This window comes from Trachurus trachurus (assembly GCF_905171665.1).
Source record: "Trachurus trachurus genome assembly, chromosome: 6".
Classification (NCBI taxonomy): Eukaryota; Metazoa; Chordata; class Actinopteri; order Carangiformes; family Carangidae; genus Trachurus; species Trachurus trachurus.
This window is the reverse complement of record NC_139897.1, coordinates 32,202,316-32,214,011: the sequence shown is the minus strand read 5'-3', so window position 1 is coordinate 32,214,011 and position 11,696 is coordinate 32,202,316. Positions and strand designations below refer to the sequence as shown.

Sequence of the window (11,696 nt, the reverse complement as noted above, 5' to 3'; positions counted from 1 at the left end):
TCCACAAAAATGCTCACAAAGTAATCCTTATTGTCTATTGCAGTGGATATTTCTTCTGTTAGTTCTATGATTGCCATTGCTGTAGAGTGATTGGTTCGGAAACCATACTGACTATTGCTCAAAATATTACATTTGTCAAGAAAATCATCCAACCGATTTACAAATAATTTTTCTAGTACCTTGGAAAATTGAGGAAGCAAGGAAACTGGTCTGTAATTGGAAAAAACATGTTTATCCCCATTTTTATAAAGAGGAATTACTTTCGCTGTTTTCATACTATTAGGAAAAGTTCCTGTTGAAAAGGATAGGTTACATATATAAGTGAAAGGTACAATGACAGATTCAATTATGTTTTTCACTAGAATCATGTCTAGATCATCACAGTCAGTTGATCCCTTGTTTGCACAACCTTTAACAATATTCAATATTTCCTCCTTTTCAACCTTTCCAAGAAAGATGCTATTTACATTGTCCATGATTAGACTTCCATCTGTAGTATCACCCTTTGTTTTGGGGATGTTAGCAGCCAACTTAGGACCCACATTTACAAAAAAGTCATTAAAACTGTTTACAATTTTATTATTATCTTCAATGCATACATTTTCTTTCTCAAAATAATTTGGAATAATTGGTTTATTTTTGTGGTTTTTTATTACATTATTAATTACTTTCCATGTTGCTCTTGTGTTTTTTCTATTTTTATCGAGTAATTTACCATAGTATTCCTTTTTATGCTTTTTTATTATCTCTACTAGTTTATTTTTATACTTCTTATATCTGTCTTCAGCTTCTCGTGTCCTTGATTTTAAGTAACATTTATATAGATAATTTTTCTTTTTGCAGGCATTTCTTAACCCTTTAGTCATCCATGGTTTGTCAATAGCATCCCTCTTGGCAAAATTCATCAGTTTACAGTTTTTGTCGTACAGCACAGAGAATGTTTTCATAAATAAATCATATGCTTCATTGACATCATTAACATATATTCCATCCCAATTTTGATTTTTAAGGTCTTCTTTTAATCCCTCTAATGCTTTTTTAGATCTGTTTCTTGTTAATTTTTTTTTTTTTTTGGTTTCCTTGACATTATAGCAATAATTTTCATGTACAGCAAAAACAGGTAAATGATCACTCACATCAGTAATTAAGATCCCACTCAGTACTTTTCCATCAATTATGTTTGTAAATATATTGTCAATTACAGTTTCACTCTGAGAAGTGATTCTTGTTGGTTTAGATATCATTGGAAATAAACCCAGACCATACATTGCATTTGTAAAATCATATAAAGAGTTAAGTCCACCAGGATTATCCATATCAATGTTGAAATCACCACACAAAAACACTTCTTTAGTATGGTTTTGATCAAACAACTCTGTTATAATGTCAGTAAATGACTCCACACTGGTTCCTGGGGCTCTATAGACGCAGCTCACAAATACATTTTTTGATTTCTCATTTACTATTTCCACAGTTATAATTTCCATTACGTTATCAACCATCGCTGTCATATTACTAACAACTTTACACCTCAAGGATGAGTTGATATACAAAGCTACCCCCCCACCTCTTTTATTTCTTCTATTTACATTATATAAGTCATATCCTTCAATCTGAAGTTCATCCAACTCATCATTCTTTATCCATGTTTCAGACACAGCAATTATAGTAAAGTTTTCTTTGAACTGTTTTAAGTAGTCTTTTATTTTGGGTAAGTTACAATTTAAACTTCTGCTGTTAAAGTGGATGATAGATAGGTTTCCCTTCATCACTATTTTATCCATAAATTGGTTCTCAGTGTAATAATCACATCTGTTGTTGTCGAGGATTGATAAATTGTGGTCTGTGTCCCTATCTATGTTGTATATCTTATCATCTAAATCATCCACTATGCTAGCACAAGTGTCCATGTTTTAGTGTAAGTATCATTACTCTATCAAACACAGTTAGAACTCTGGCAATGATACTCCCTGGTGACCTCAGCATGTTCTCATTTATATTGTTCAATATATATATTATATTTACACTCGTCATCAGACTCATCAGAATGTGTGTCTTGAGACAGTTCACATTTTGGTATGTTCTCTATTCTGCTAATATATTTTGTATCCACAATGAAATAAAATTAAAAAAAAAAAAATAACGCTTCAATTTTGCTTCATTTAAAATTGAATAAGTTCTCTTGGGTAGAAGAGACACTGAGTTTCACAGGCACAAACATGGAACAAAATGGAAATGTTCTCAATATTATTTGTGTTTACACCCTTGTTAAAGTTTTTAAAAAATGCTTTTGCAAGTAAGTCAGTGGTCTGGTTTAGATACTTGAAATGTATTTGTCCATGAAAATGATAAATAAAAACAGAAATTCAGAGTTCTTCAAATTATCACAACTTCACAGCCTGGGATGAGGACACTTTCAGAAAAATATTCAAGACTGAAAACAAGGGACTTTTTGCTGAAACTCAAACAAAATGTTTTCATCAGGACGACACCAATAGCAAACAAGAACCAACACCCACACATCTGCACAATTGCAGGACTGCCTTACAATGTTGACTAATGTCACTCATGCATCATGTGAAGTAAGTCAATAAGTGGCAGTTTGTCGCCCTCTGGTGCAGTTACTCACAAACTGCAGCTGGAGGTCACACGAGGACAGGCTGTGTATGTAACAGTAAGTGTACATCAGATTTTAATATTTTTGCTTTATCATTCTGTGTTGACTAGTTCATTAATGTTAAGGTGTCCAATGGATAAGGGTTAGGTTTCTTCATAAAAAATGTCTTGAATCTACTTCTTTATCATTTAAAAAGTCTTCACTAGCCCATGGATCATACCTCAACCATGTTTGGTGAATTTATGCATAATGTTAGTGAGTGTTGACCAAGCATGGGTGTTGAGACAATCTCTTTCTCACAGGGAGAAACCTGACACGGAGAACAGCACTGAAAGATAAAAATAGCCTCAACATCACATGTCCACTGACAAAAGTGAAAGTCATTCTGAACAACAGCAGAGCAGCAGCAGGGGCGAGTCTGTTTCTCTCTCAGGAATGACTAGACTGAATCCACCAGCTTTTTCTCAGCAACACAGCAGAGTCTGAGCTAACGACTGGTGAGTACAGCAATTTTTACTGTATTTTAACACATGTTACTGATGTAAAACTTCAACTCTAGTGTCTGGGCAGCCACACCCAAGACTTCAACTAGCAGCAATTTTAACTGAGTTGATGTCTAAGAAGTTGTTGAGAGAAACTGTTAAAATTAACTTTTTCTTACACAGAATTTATCCTTCTGTTTCTGTGTCATCCTCTCAACCCAAACCCACTTTAGGCTGGACCCCTGATTTGTAAGGCAAGGCAAGACAAGGCAATTTTATTTTATTTTTTTACAAACAGTTAGTCTCAAAGGGCTTTACATGGCATCACAACAACATCCTCTGCCCTTAGACCCTCACATCGACCCTTTTAACAGGGAAACATTGGAGAAACCTCAGGGTGAGCAACAGAGGAGGGATCCTCCTCACCCAGGATGGGCAGACGTGCAATAGATGTTGTTTACAGACAAGAAAACAGTTTATAACACAGAATGTGGGAAACATGGAAATGTTTACAAGAGCTGAAGGCAGTTTCTAGTGGGAGGAAAGGCCGGGAGATCAGGCCAGCTTAAAGGGATAGTATCATTTTTTTTAAAAGTGGGGTTGTATGATCTACAAATAGCCCCTAAGTACTTTAATTGCAGTAGAAGACTCTGCACTCCTCCCGTTAGCAATGCCAGCCCATAGCCCTGCCCAGAGATTTACAACATACATTGTTGTGAACAGACCCAAAGAAACGGCCTATTTTCACGGCCTAAAAAGGGTTTTAAAAAAATAGACAGTTACATTGTTCGCTATAATATAATTTTTTCCAGCCCCTCAAAGTGCAGGAAAAATGCAGTTAACCAACTGCTGATCGGCGGGTGCTAACCCTGGGCGGAGGGATACGTGAGGTCCAAATAAAAACTGCGTTTTTCCTGCACTTTGAGGGGCTGGAAAAAATTATATTATAACGAACAGTGGAACTGTGTATTTTTTTTCAGGTAAAACCTCTTTTAGGCCGCGGAAATAGGCAGTTTCTTTGGGTCTGTTCACAACACTGTATGTTGTAAATCTCTGGCAGGGCTATGGGCTGGCGTTGCTAACGGGAGGAGTGCAGAGAGTCTTCTACTGCAATTAAAGTACTTAGGGGCTATTTGTAGATCATACAACCCCACAAAAAATGCTACTATCCCTTTAACAGCAGGGGAAAGGGGGGATTGGGCGATGCAGGCAGGTGGTTGGGGCAGAGAGATGGAGCTCCGGTGGATCTGAGGAAACACAGAGAGAGGAGGAGAGGAGAGGAGAAGGCTCCATGTAACCAGATGTGTCCCCCAGCAGTCTAAGCCTACAGCAGCGTAGCTAGCCTATAAAATGGTTCAGAGCTACCTGATCCAGCCCTAACTAAAAGCTCCGTCATAAAGGAAGGTCTTAAGCCTGGACTTAAATGTAGATTTATTTCTTTTCTTGTACTGACCTCCTTTGTCTTCTACTGACTGCAACAAACAGAATCAAAGGTTGACGAGAAATAATGATTCATTTGAACCAAAGATTCAAACTCCCCTTGTTTCAGAGACCAAAGGTCAATAAAAGCTACAGAGCTGCACCCACTGAGTTGGAGTTGAAGGAAAGATACAGAGAGCTTCAGTGTCAAGTCAAATTAATGTGAGTGTCAGCAGAGCTGCAGTCAAGGCAAATTTCTGTTTCTATTTCCAGGAATACAAAACTGAGTCCATCAGAGTTTTCTCAACAACACAAAAGATTCTGAGCTGAACACTGGTGAGTAGCTGAGGGGATTCACTGACACTAATGAAAAACCTCAAAAGTTCCTACTTAAACTGATTTGTTGACAAGATTGTTGAGAGAAGTTTTCTTGGTACAAACGTGTGTAGCAATTCACTGTCTTGCTTGTGTTACCTCATTGTCTCAGAAAATATCAGGTGGATTTCATTTTATGACAGTTTTTCTTTCTCTTTACATTTCTGTCCTCAGTGTGTAGACATGTCTGCTGCCAGCTGTCTGCTGACTGAGGATCAGTTTCTCTGCTCCATCTGTCTGGATGTGTTCACTGATCCAGTCACCTTACCATGTGGACACAACTTCTGTAACAGATGCATCACTCAACACTGGGATACTAACGTACCAAGCCGGTGTCCCAACTGTAACTAGGTCGTCTACATTAGACCTGAACTGAAGATCAATACGTTCATCTCTGAGATGGCTGCTCAGTTCAGAGCCAACAGCAGCAGCTCAGAGCAACAAGCTGCCAAACCAGGAGAAGTTCCCTGTGACGTCTGCACTGGAACCAAAGTGAAGGCCCTGAAGTCCTGTCTGGTGTGTCTGGCCTCCTACTGTGAGACTCACCTGGAGCCTCATTGGACAAAGTCAGGTCTGAAAAGACATCAGCTGATGGAGCCTGTGGAGAACCTAGAGGACAGAGTGTGTACACAGCACGATAAACTGTTGGAGCTGTTCTGTCGGACCGACCAGACCTGTGTCTGCATGCTCTGCACATATTCAGACCACAAGACTCATGATGTTGTTCCTCTGAAAGAAGGATATAAAGGAAAGAAGGCAGAGCTGAAGAAGACAGAGGAGGAAATTCAGCAGATGATCCAGGAGAGACGGCTGAAGATTGAGGAGATCAAACGCTCAGTGAATATTGGTGAAGAACGAGCAGACAGAGAAATAGTAGAAGGTGTTGAGATCTTCACTGCTCTGAAGGAGTCTGTTGACAGAGGCCTGGATGAATTCATCAAGACGGTCAAAGAGAAGCAGAGAACCACAGAGGAACAGGCTGAAGGCTTCATCAAAGAGCTGCAACAGGAAATCACTGAGCTGAAGAAGAGAAGCTCTGAGGTAAATCAGCTCTCACTGTCTGAAGACCACCTCCACCTCCTCCAAAGCTGCTCCTCCCTCAACACTGCTCCTCCCACCAAGGACTGGACAGAGGTCAGAGTCCGTCCTCCATCATACAAGGGGACTGTAAGAAGAGCTGTGGATCAGCTGCAGGAAAAGCTCAATGAACAGATGAAGAAGTTTTTTGAGGCTGATTTAAGAAAGATCCAGCAGTTTGTTGTGGATGTGAAATTGAATCCTGATACAGCTCCTGTCAGAAAATTCCAGTCTGACGCTAGACAACAGGAAAATAAAGATGATAAATGTAGATGCATCTTATCAGAGCAGGGATTCACTTCAGGAAGACTTTACTTTCAGGTTCAGGTCAGCATGAGGTCTAGATGGACTTTGGGAGTGACCTCAGAGTTCAATGTGAAGAGAAGAATCACACTGAGCCCCAGCAATGGTTTCTGGACTGTCAACTTCCACCACAACCTTGGGTTCTCTGCTTCTGGTGACCCAGAACCACTTCTCTCTCTGAAGTCTGATCCTGAAGAGGTGGGAATGTTTGTGGATTATGAGGAGGGTTTGGTCTCCTTCTATGATGTTCATACTGCAGCTTTTATCTACTCCTTTACTGGCTGCATCTTCACCGGAGAACTCCACCCATTCTTCAGTGTATGTTGGGACAATGATGATAAAAAGCATTTAACTTATGAAACCATTTCCGATTCCATCTGGAAAGGCGCGAGAAAGTGCTTACATGCTTACCAGGAGGTAGACAGAAATAAGAACAAATACCGACAGGCTTCAGCTGATTTTTTACGATGACTGGGAATCATACATAATGACTGCGCCAAATGAAGGATCACAGCGTACATGGTTTGTCAAAGCAACTGAAGGCAAGAAAATGCACCAAACTCTCACAAAAACCTTCACAGGAGTGAAAGTTTGAATGTAGAGTCTGTTAAAGGGCTGTACGATCAATCGTATTTTCATTGAAATCGCGATGTCAACATGCACGATAAACACATCACAAAGGTCGCCTGAAACTTGATGATATGTTTTATTTACATGCACACCTCATACCTGAAACCTGAGCTACACCGCTTGACGTAACGTAACAACAACCGACTTCGGTTGGGTCCCTCGTATACCGTGCCTGAAACACATCCACACGGCATTAATTGGCAAATTTGTACTGACAGGACTCATGTTTAGTCAACTCATAATGTTTGGAGTTTGTTTGCAGCTGGGAAGCTAACCCCCCCTGCCCCTGACAACAGTTGTCAGGACTAATGCATGTTCAACTGGTATCATATTGAACTCTTCTCCCCTTCAGCCTTCAAAGTTCTCCTTTGAATATTTGCTACCACCACCAAGACTGGACGCTGTCAAGCCGGGAGAAATGGTGGGTACACACTGGGGACACTGGAGCTTGAGTCCATACCGGTCCATTACTGGCAATGGGAGTGTTGACTTGTGACTGAAGTTGGGCAGGATCTGTTTGCCTCACACACTTGCTGATACAAGTCTGTACTCCATCACACACCAACAGATTTCTGCGCCAGCTAGCCATGCCGTCTGTCCCCAACTAGTGCTGACTGGTGCAGACACTTTATTATCTGTTTGGGAGGAAACCTGAAAACCTGGAGAGAACACTGAAACTCCAAACAGAAAGTTCCCAAGCCAAGAGACTGAACCCGAAACCTTCTTGCTGTGAGGCGACAGTTCCAACCCCTCGATCACCATTGACAACAGGATGTCACAATGAGACACATTTGATTTCATCACAAAAAAGCTCAACATCATATAATGGTGGGGTTGTACAATATTGATCGTTACTCTACTGATTTAGATTTTTTTGTTTTCTATCACATTGTGCTGTAATATGTCACATTGCTTCTATCTAACATCCACTGCAGTCTTCAATGTAACTACAACCTCTTCCACTAATATTAAATAATGTGTGATGTAAGATTACCTAATGTTATGTAAAGTTCTAGTTTCGGTTTAAAGTGATGTGAAAACTAAACCATTGGTTGTACAAGCTGAGGTCGCCCTCTAGTGGAGTTAATCACAAACTGCAGCTGGAGGTCACACAAGGCCAGGCTGCGTATAACACAGTAATCAGGCTGTTCATGAACTGAGTTTTAATGCAGCGATTTAAATGTTTGTTGCTTAAGTGTTCTGTTTTGACTTGTTCATTAAAGTTATTGTCTCCAATGAATAAAATAGTAGACTTAGTGTCTGCACAGTGTCCATGGATCGAACTTCTACAATGTTTGGTGCAAGCATAATGTTAGTGAGTGTTGATGGGTGTGACAGTCTCTTTGAAACAGGGTGGAACCTGACACCCAGAGCGGCACTGAAAGACAACGTCACATGTCCTCATATGAAAGTGAAAGTTAGTCTGAACAACGGCAGGGCAGCAGCCGGAATGAGTCTGTTTCTCTCTCAGGAAATACTAGACTGAATCCAACTGCTTTTTCTCAACAACACAGCAGAGTCTGAGCTGAACACTGGTGAGTACAGCAGATATAACTTCACTGTGTTTCAACATGTCACTGATGTAAAACTTCAGCTCTAATATCTGGGCAGCCACACCAACGACTTCAACCAGCAGCCATTTTAAGTGAGTCATCTGAGGAGTTGTCGAGACAAACTGTTAAAATTAAAGACCGGGTAAACCAAATTCAGTATTTTTCTTCTTATCATATTAATTAGGCCTTAAATGTGTCCCTCAAAACATGTAAAAAATGGTTTTGCCATTCATCATTTCCTTGAGGAGCTAGGCCTCAGAGACTGTTCTGTGTGCAGGTTTTGAATGGGCAGGCTTAAGTCGAAGGCCGCTTTATGTAAAGCGGCTGTACATAAACCCGCCCCCTGCTCCGCTCTGCATATTTAATACATTTAGCCAACTGACTTCTGTGGTTTTCCGTCCCACTTGCTCTTGAGTCTAGCTGTAACACGTGAAACAACCAGCTAACTAAACGTAGGTATGAAAAGTCAAAAAATGAACTTACTACTACTTACTTACTAAAAATTAACTTTTATCTTACACAGATTTCATCCGTCTGTTTCTGTGTCATGGGGGGGGGGGTCCGACCCGTGCAGGGAAGTTGGCTCAGGCTGCAGCGGCAACACCATTCATCCTGAAATATAAAGAGAGCTCAGTGTCAAAGTTAATTTGAGTGTCAGCAGAGTCAAGGCAAATCTCTTTTTCTTTTTCCAGGTAAACAAAACTGAGTCCAACACTGTTTACATTGTGGGTGCCTTCTTCAGCTACCTTAGTAGGTAGCTGTAACCTTAGGCCAGGAGCAGATGTCATCAGGTGGTGCACAACCTTCACTGAGTTTTTTTTCACAGGGTTTTCTCAACATCACAAAAGAGTCTGAGCTGAACACTGAGTAGCTGAGGAGATTGACTGATACTGATGAAAACCTCAAAAGTTCCTACTTAAACTGATTTGGTGCAAGGTTGTGGAGAGAAACCTCTCTTAGACAAATGTATTTAATCAATATCTTTTTTTTTACTTGTGTAAACATGGATTTGTTCTAAGATGAAGTAATTAATTTTTTTTCTCTTCACATTTCTGTCCTCAGTGTGTAGACATGGCTGCTGCCAGCTGTCTGCTGACTGAGGATCAGTTTCTCTGCTCCATCTGTCTGGATGTGTTCACTGATCCAGTCACCTTACCATGTGGACACAACTTCTGTAACAGATGCATCACTCAACACTGGGATAGCAATGATCAGTGCTTTTGTCCCAACTGTAAAAGGGTTTACAACACAAGACCTGAGCTGCATGTGAATACGTTCATATCTGAGATGGCTGCTCAGTTCAGAGCCAGCAGCAGCTCAGAGCAACAAGCTGCCAAACCAGGAGAAGTTCCCTGTGACGTCTGCACTGGAACCAAAGTGAAGGCCCTGAAGTCCTGCCTGGTGTGTCTGGCCTCCTACTGTGAGACTCACCTGGGGCCTCATCGGACAATGTCAGGTCTGAAAAGACATCAGCTGATGGAGCCTGTGGAGAACCTAGAGGACAGAGTGTGTCCACAGCACGAGAAACTGCTGGAGCTGTTCTGTCGGACCGACCAGACCTGTGTCTGCATGCTCTGCACATATTCAGACCACAAGACTCATGATGTTGTTCCTCTGAAAGAAGAATATGAAGGAAAGAAGGCAGAGCTGGAGAAGACAGAGGCTCAAATTCTGCAGATGATCTGGAGAAGACGAACGAAAATTGAGAAGATGAAACTCTCAGTGCAGCTAAGTGAAGATCGAGCAGACAGAGAAATCGCAGAAGGTGTTCAGATCTTCACTGCTCTGAAGAAATCTGTTGACAGAGACCAGGTTAAATTCATCAAGACGATCAAAGATAAGCAAATAACCCATGCGAAACAGGCTGAAGGCTTCATCGAAGAGCTGGAACAGGAAATCACTGAGCTGAAGAAGAGAAGCACTGAGGTAAATCAGCTCTCACTGTCTGAAGACCACCTCCACCTCCTCCAAAGCTGCTCCTCCCTCAACACTGCTCCTCCCACCAAGGACTGGAAAAAGGTCAGGGTTGGTCCTCCATCGTATGAGGGGACTGTGGTGAGAGCTGTGTCTCAGCTGCAGGAGAAGCTCAATGAACAGATGAAGACGTTTTTTGCAGCTGAGCTGAAGAAGGTCCAGCAGTTTGCAGTGGATGTGACTCTGGATCCTGATGTAGTCCATCCCAGACCCCCTCAGCCTGCCTTTAAACAACAGGCAGGCCTATGTAAAGGGGGTGACTGTAGATGTGTCTTGTCAGAGCAGCCCTTCACTTCAGGAAGATTTTACTTTCAGGTTCAGGTCAGCAGACAGTCCAGATGGACTTTAGGAGTGACCTCGGAGACCAATGTGAAGAGAAGTATCAGACTGAGCCCCAGCAATGGTTTCTGGACTGTCAGCTTGAAGAGCGGAGGTGGGTTCTCTGCTTCTGGTGACCGACCAGTCGCTCTCTCTCTGAAGTCTGATCCTAAGAAGGTGGGAGTGTTTGTGGATTATGAGAAGGGTCTGGTCTTTTTTTATGATGTTGATTCTGCAGCTCTTATCCACTCCTTTACTGGCTGCTCCTTCACTGGAAAACTCCACCCATTCTTCAGTCCATGTGAGAATGATGGTGTTCACATCCATTCATTTGGTGTATCTGTTTTTGAAACCATCAAGAGACAGGTTAGGATGCCATTTGCCCATGAGATATGGGAGGACTGGAGATAACATTAAAACTCCAAACAGAAAGTTTCAAGGCCCAAAGATTGAACCTGAAACCTTCTTGCTGTGAGGCGACAGTCCTAACCCCTCTACCACTATGGACACCAGGGCGTCACAATGACTGGGTTTACATGCACTTCAGTACCCCGGTTTTAATCAGGGTTTTCAAGTATCCCGTTTTTGATCAAATTTGGGTTATGGTGTTTACATGAACTTAGAGAAACCCAGTTATTCAATGTAACTACAACCTCTTCCACTAATATTAAATAATATGTGATGTAAGATTACCTAATATTATGTTCGAGTTTCTGTAATGTCCTTTAGCACGTGATGTAAAAACTAAACCCTTGGTTATAGAGTAAGCAGAAGTCGCCCTCTGTTGGAGTTAATCACAAACTGCAGCTGGAGGTCACACAAGCAATGGCTGTGTATGTAACATAGTAATTGTACATCAGACAGTTAATGAACTGAGTTTTAATGCAGCAATTTTGATGTTTGTTGCTTAACTGTTCTGTTTTGACTTGTTCATTAATTTTAATCTAT

The 11,696-nt window shown here is 41.2% G+C and overlaps 3 protein-coding genes across 3 annotated transcripts in view; all 3 read left to right on the top strand.

Annotated features, from left to right (window-relative positions):
* Positions 1-5,484: 5,484 nt before the first annotated feature.
* On the top strand, positions 5,485-7,399 carry LOC310987954 (zinc finger protein RFP-like; the record flags this gene model as incomplete). The annotated part of the gene is made up of 2 exons (XM_083974423.1): positions 5,485-6,591; positions 7,256-7,399. The coding sequence occupies 2 exons, from the start codon at positions 5,485-5,487 to the stop codon at positions 7,397-7,399; spliced, it is 1,251 nt and encodes a 416-aa protein (XP_083830549.1).
* A 934-nt stretch (positions 7,400-8,333) lies between these two features.
* Positions 8,334-11,696, top strand: part of LOC310987952 (E3 ubiquitin-protein ligase TRIM39-like) — a gene marked incomplete at its 3' end in the record, with an annotated part of 37,207 nt that continues 33,844 nt past the window's right edge. The window contains exon 1 of the mRNA XM_083974421.1: positions 8,334-8,438. The remainder of the gene's footprint in view (positions 8,439-11,696) is intronic.
* LOC310987953 (E3 ubiquitin-protein ligase TRIM21-like) lies at positions 9,528-11,159 on the top strand (the record flags this gene model as incomplete). Its single annotated transcript, XM_083974422.1, has 1 exon — positions 9,528-11,159. One exon carries the CDS (start codon positions 9,528-9,530, stop codon positions 11,157-11,159), a length of 1,632 nt encoding a protein of 543 aa, XP_083830548.1.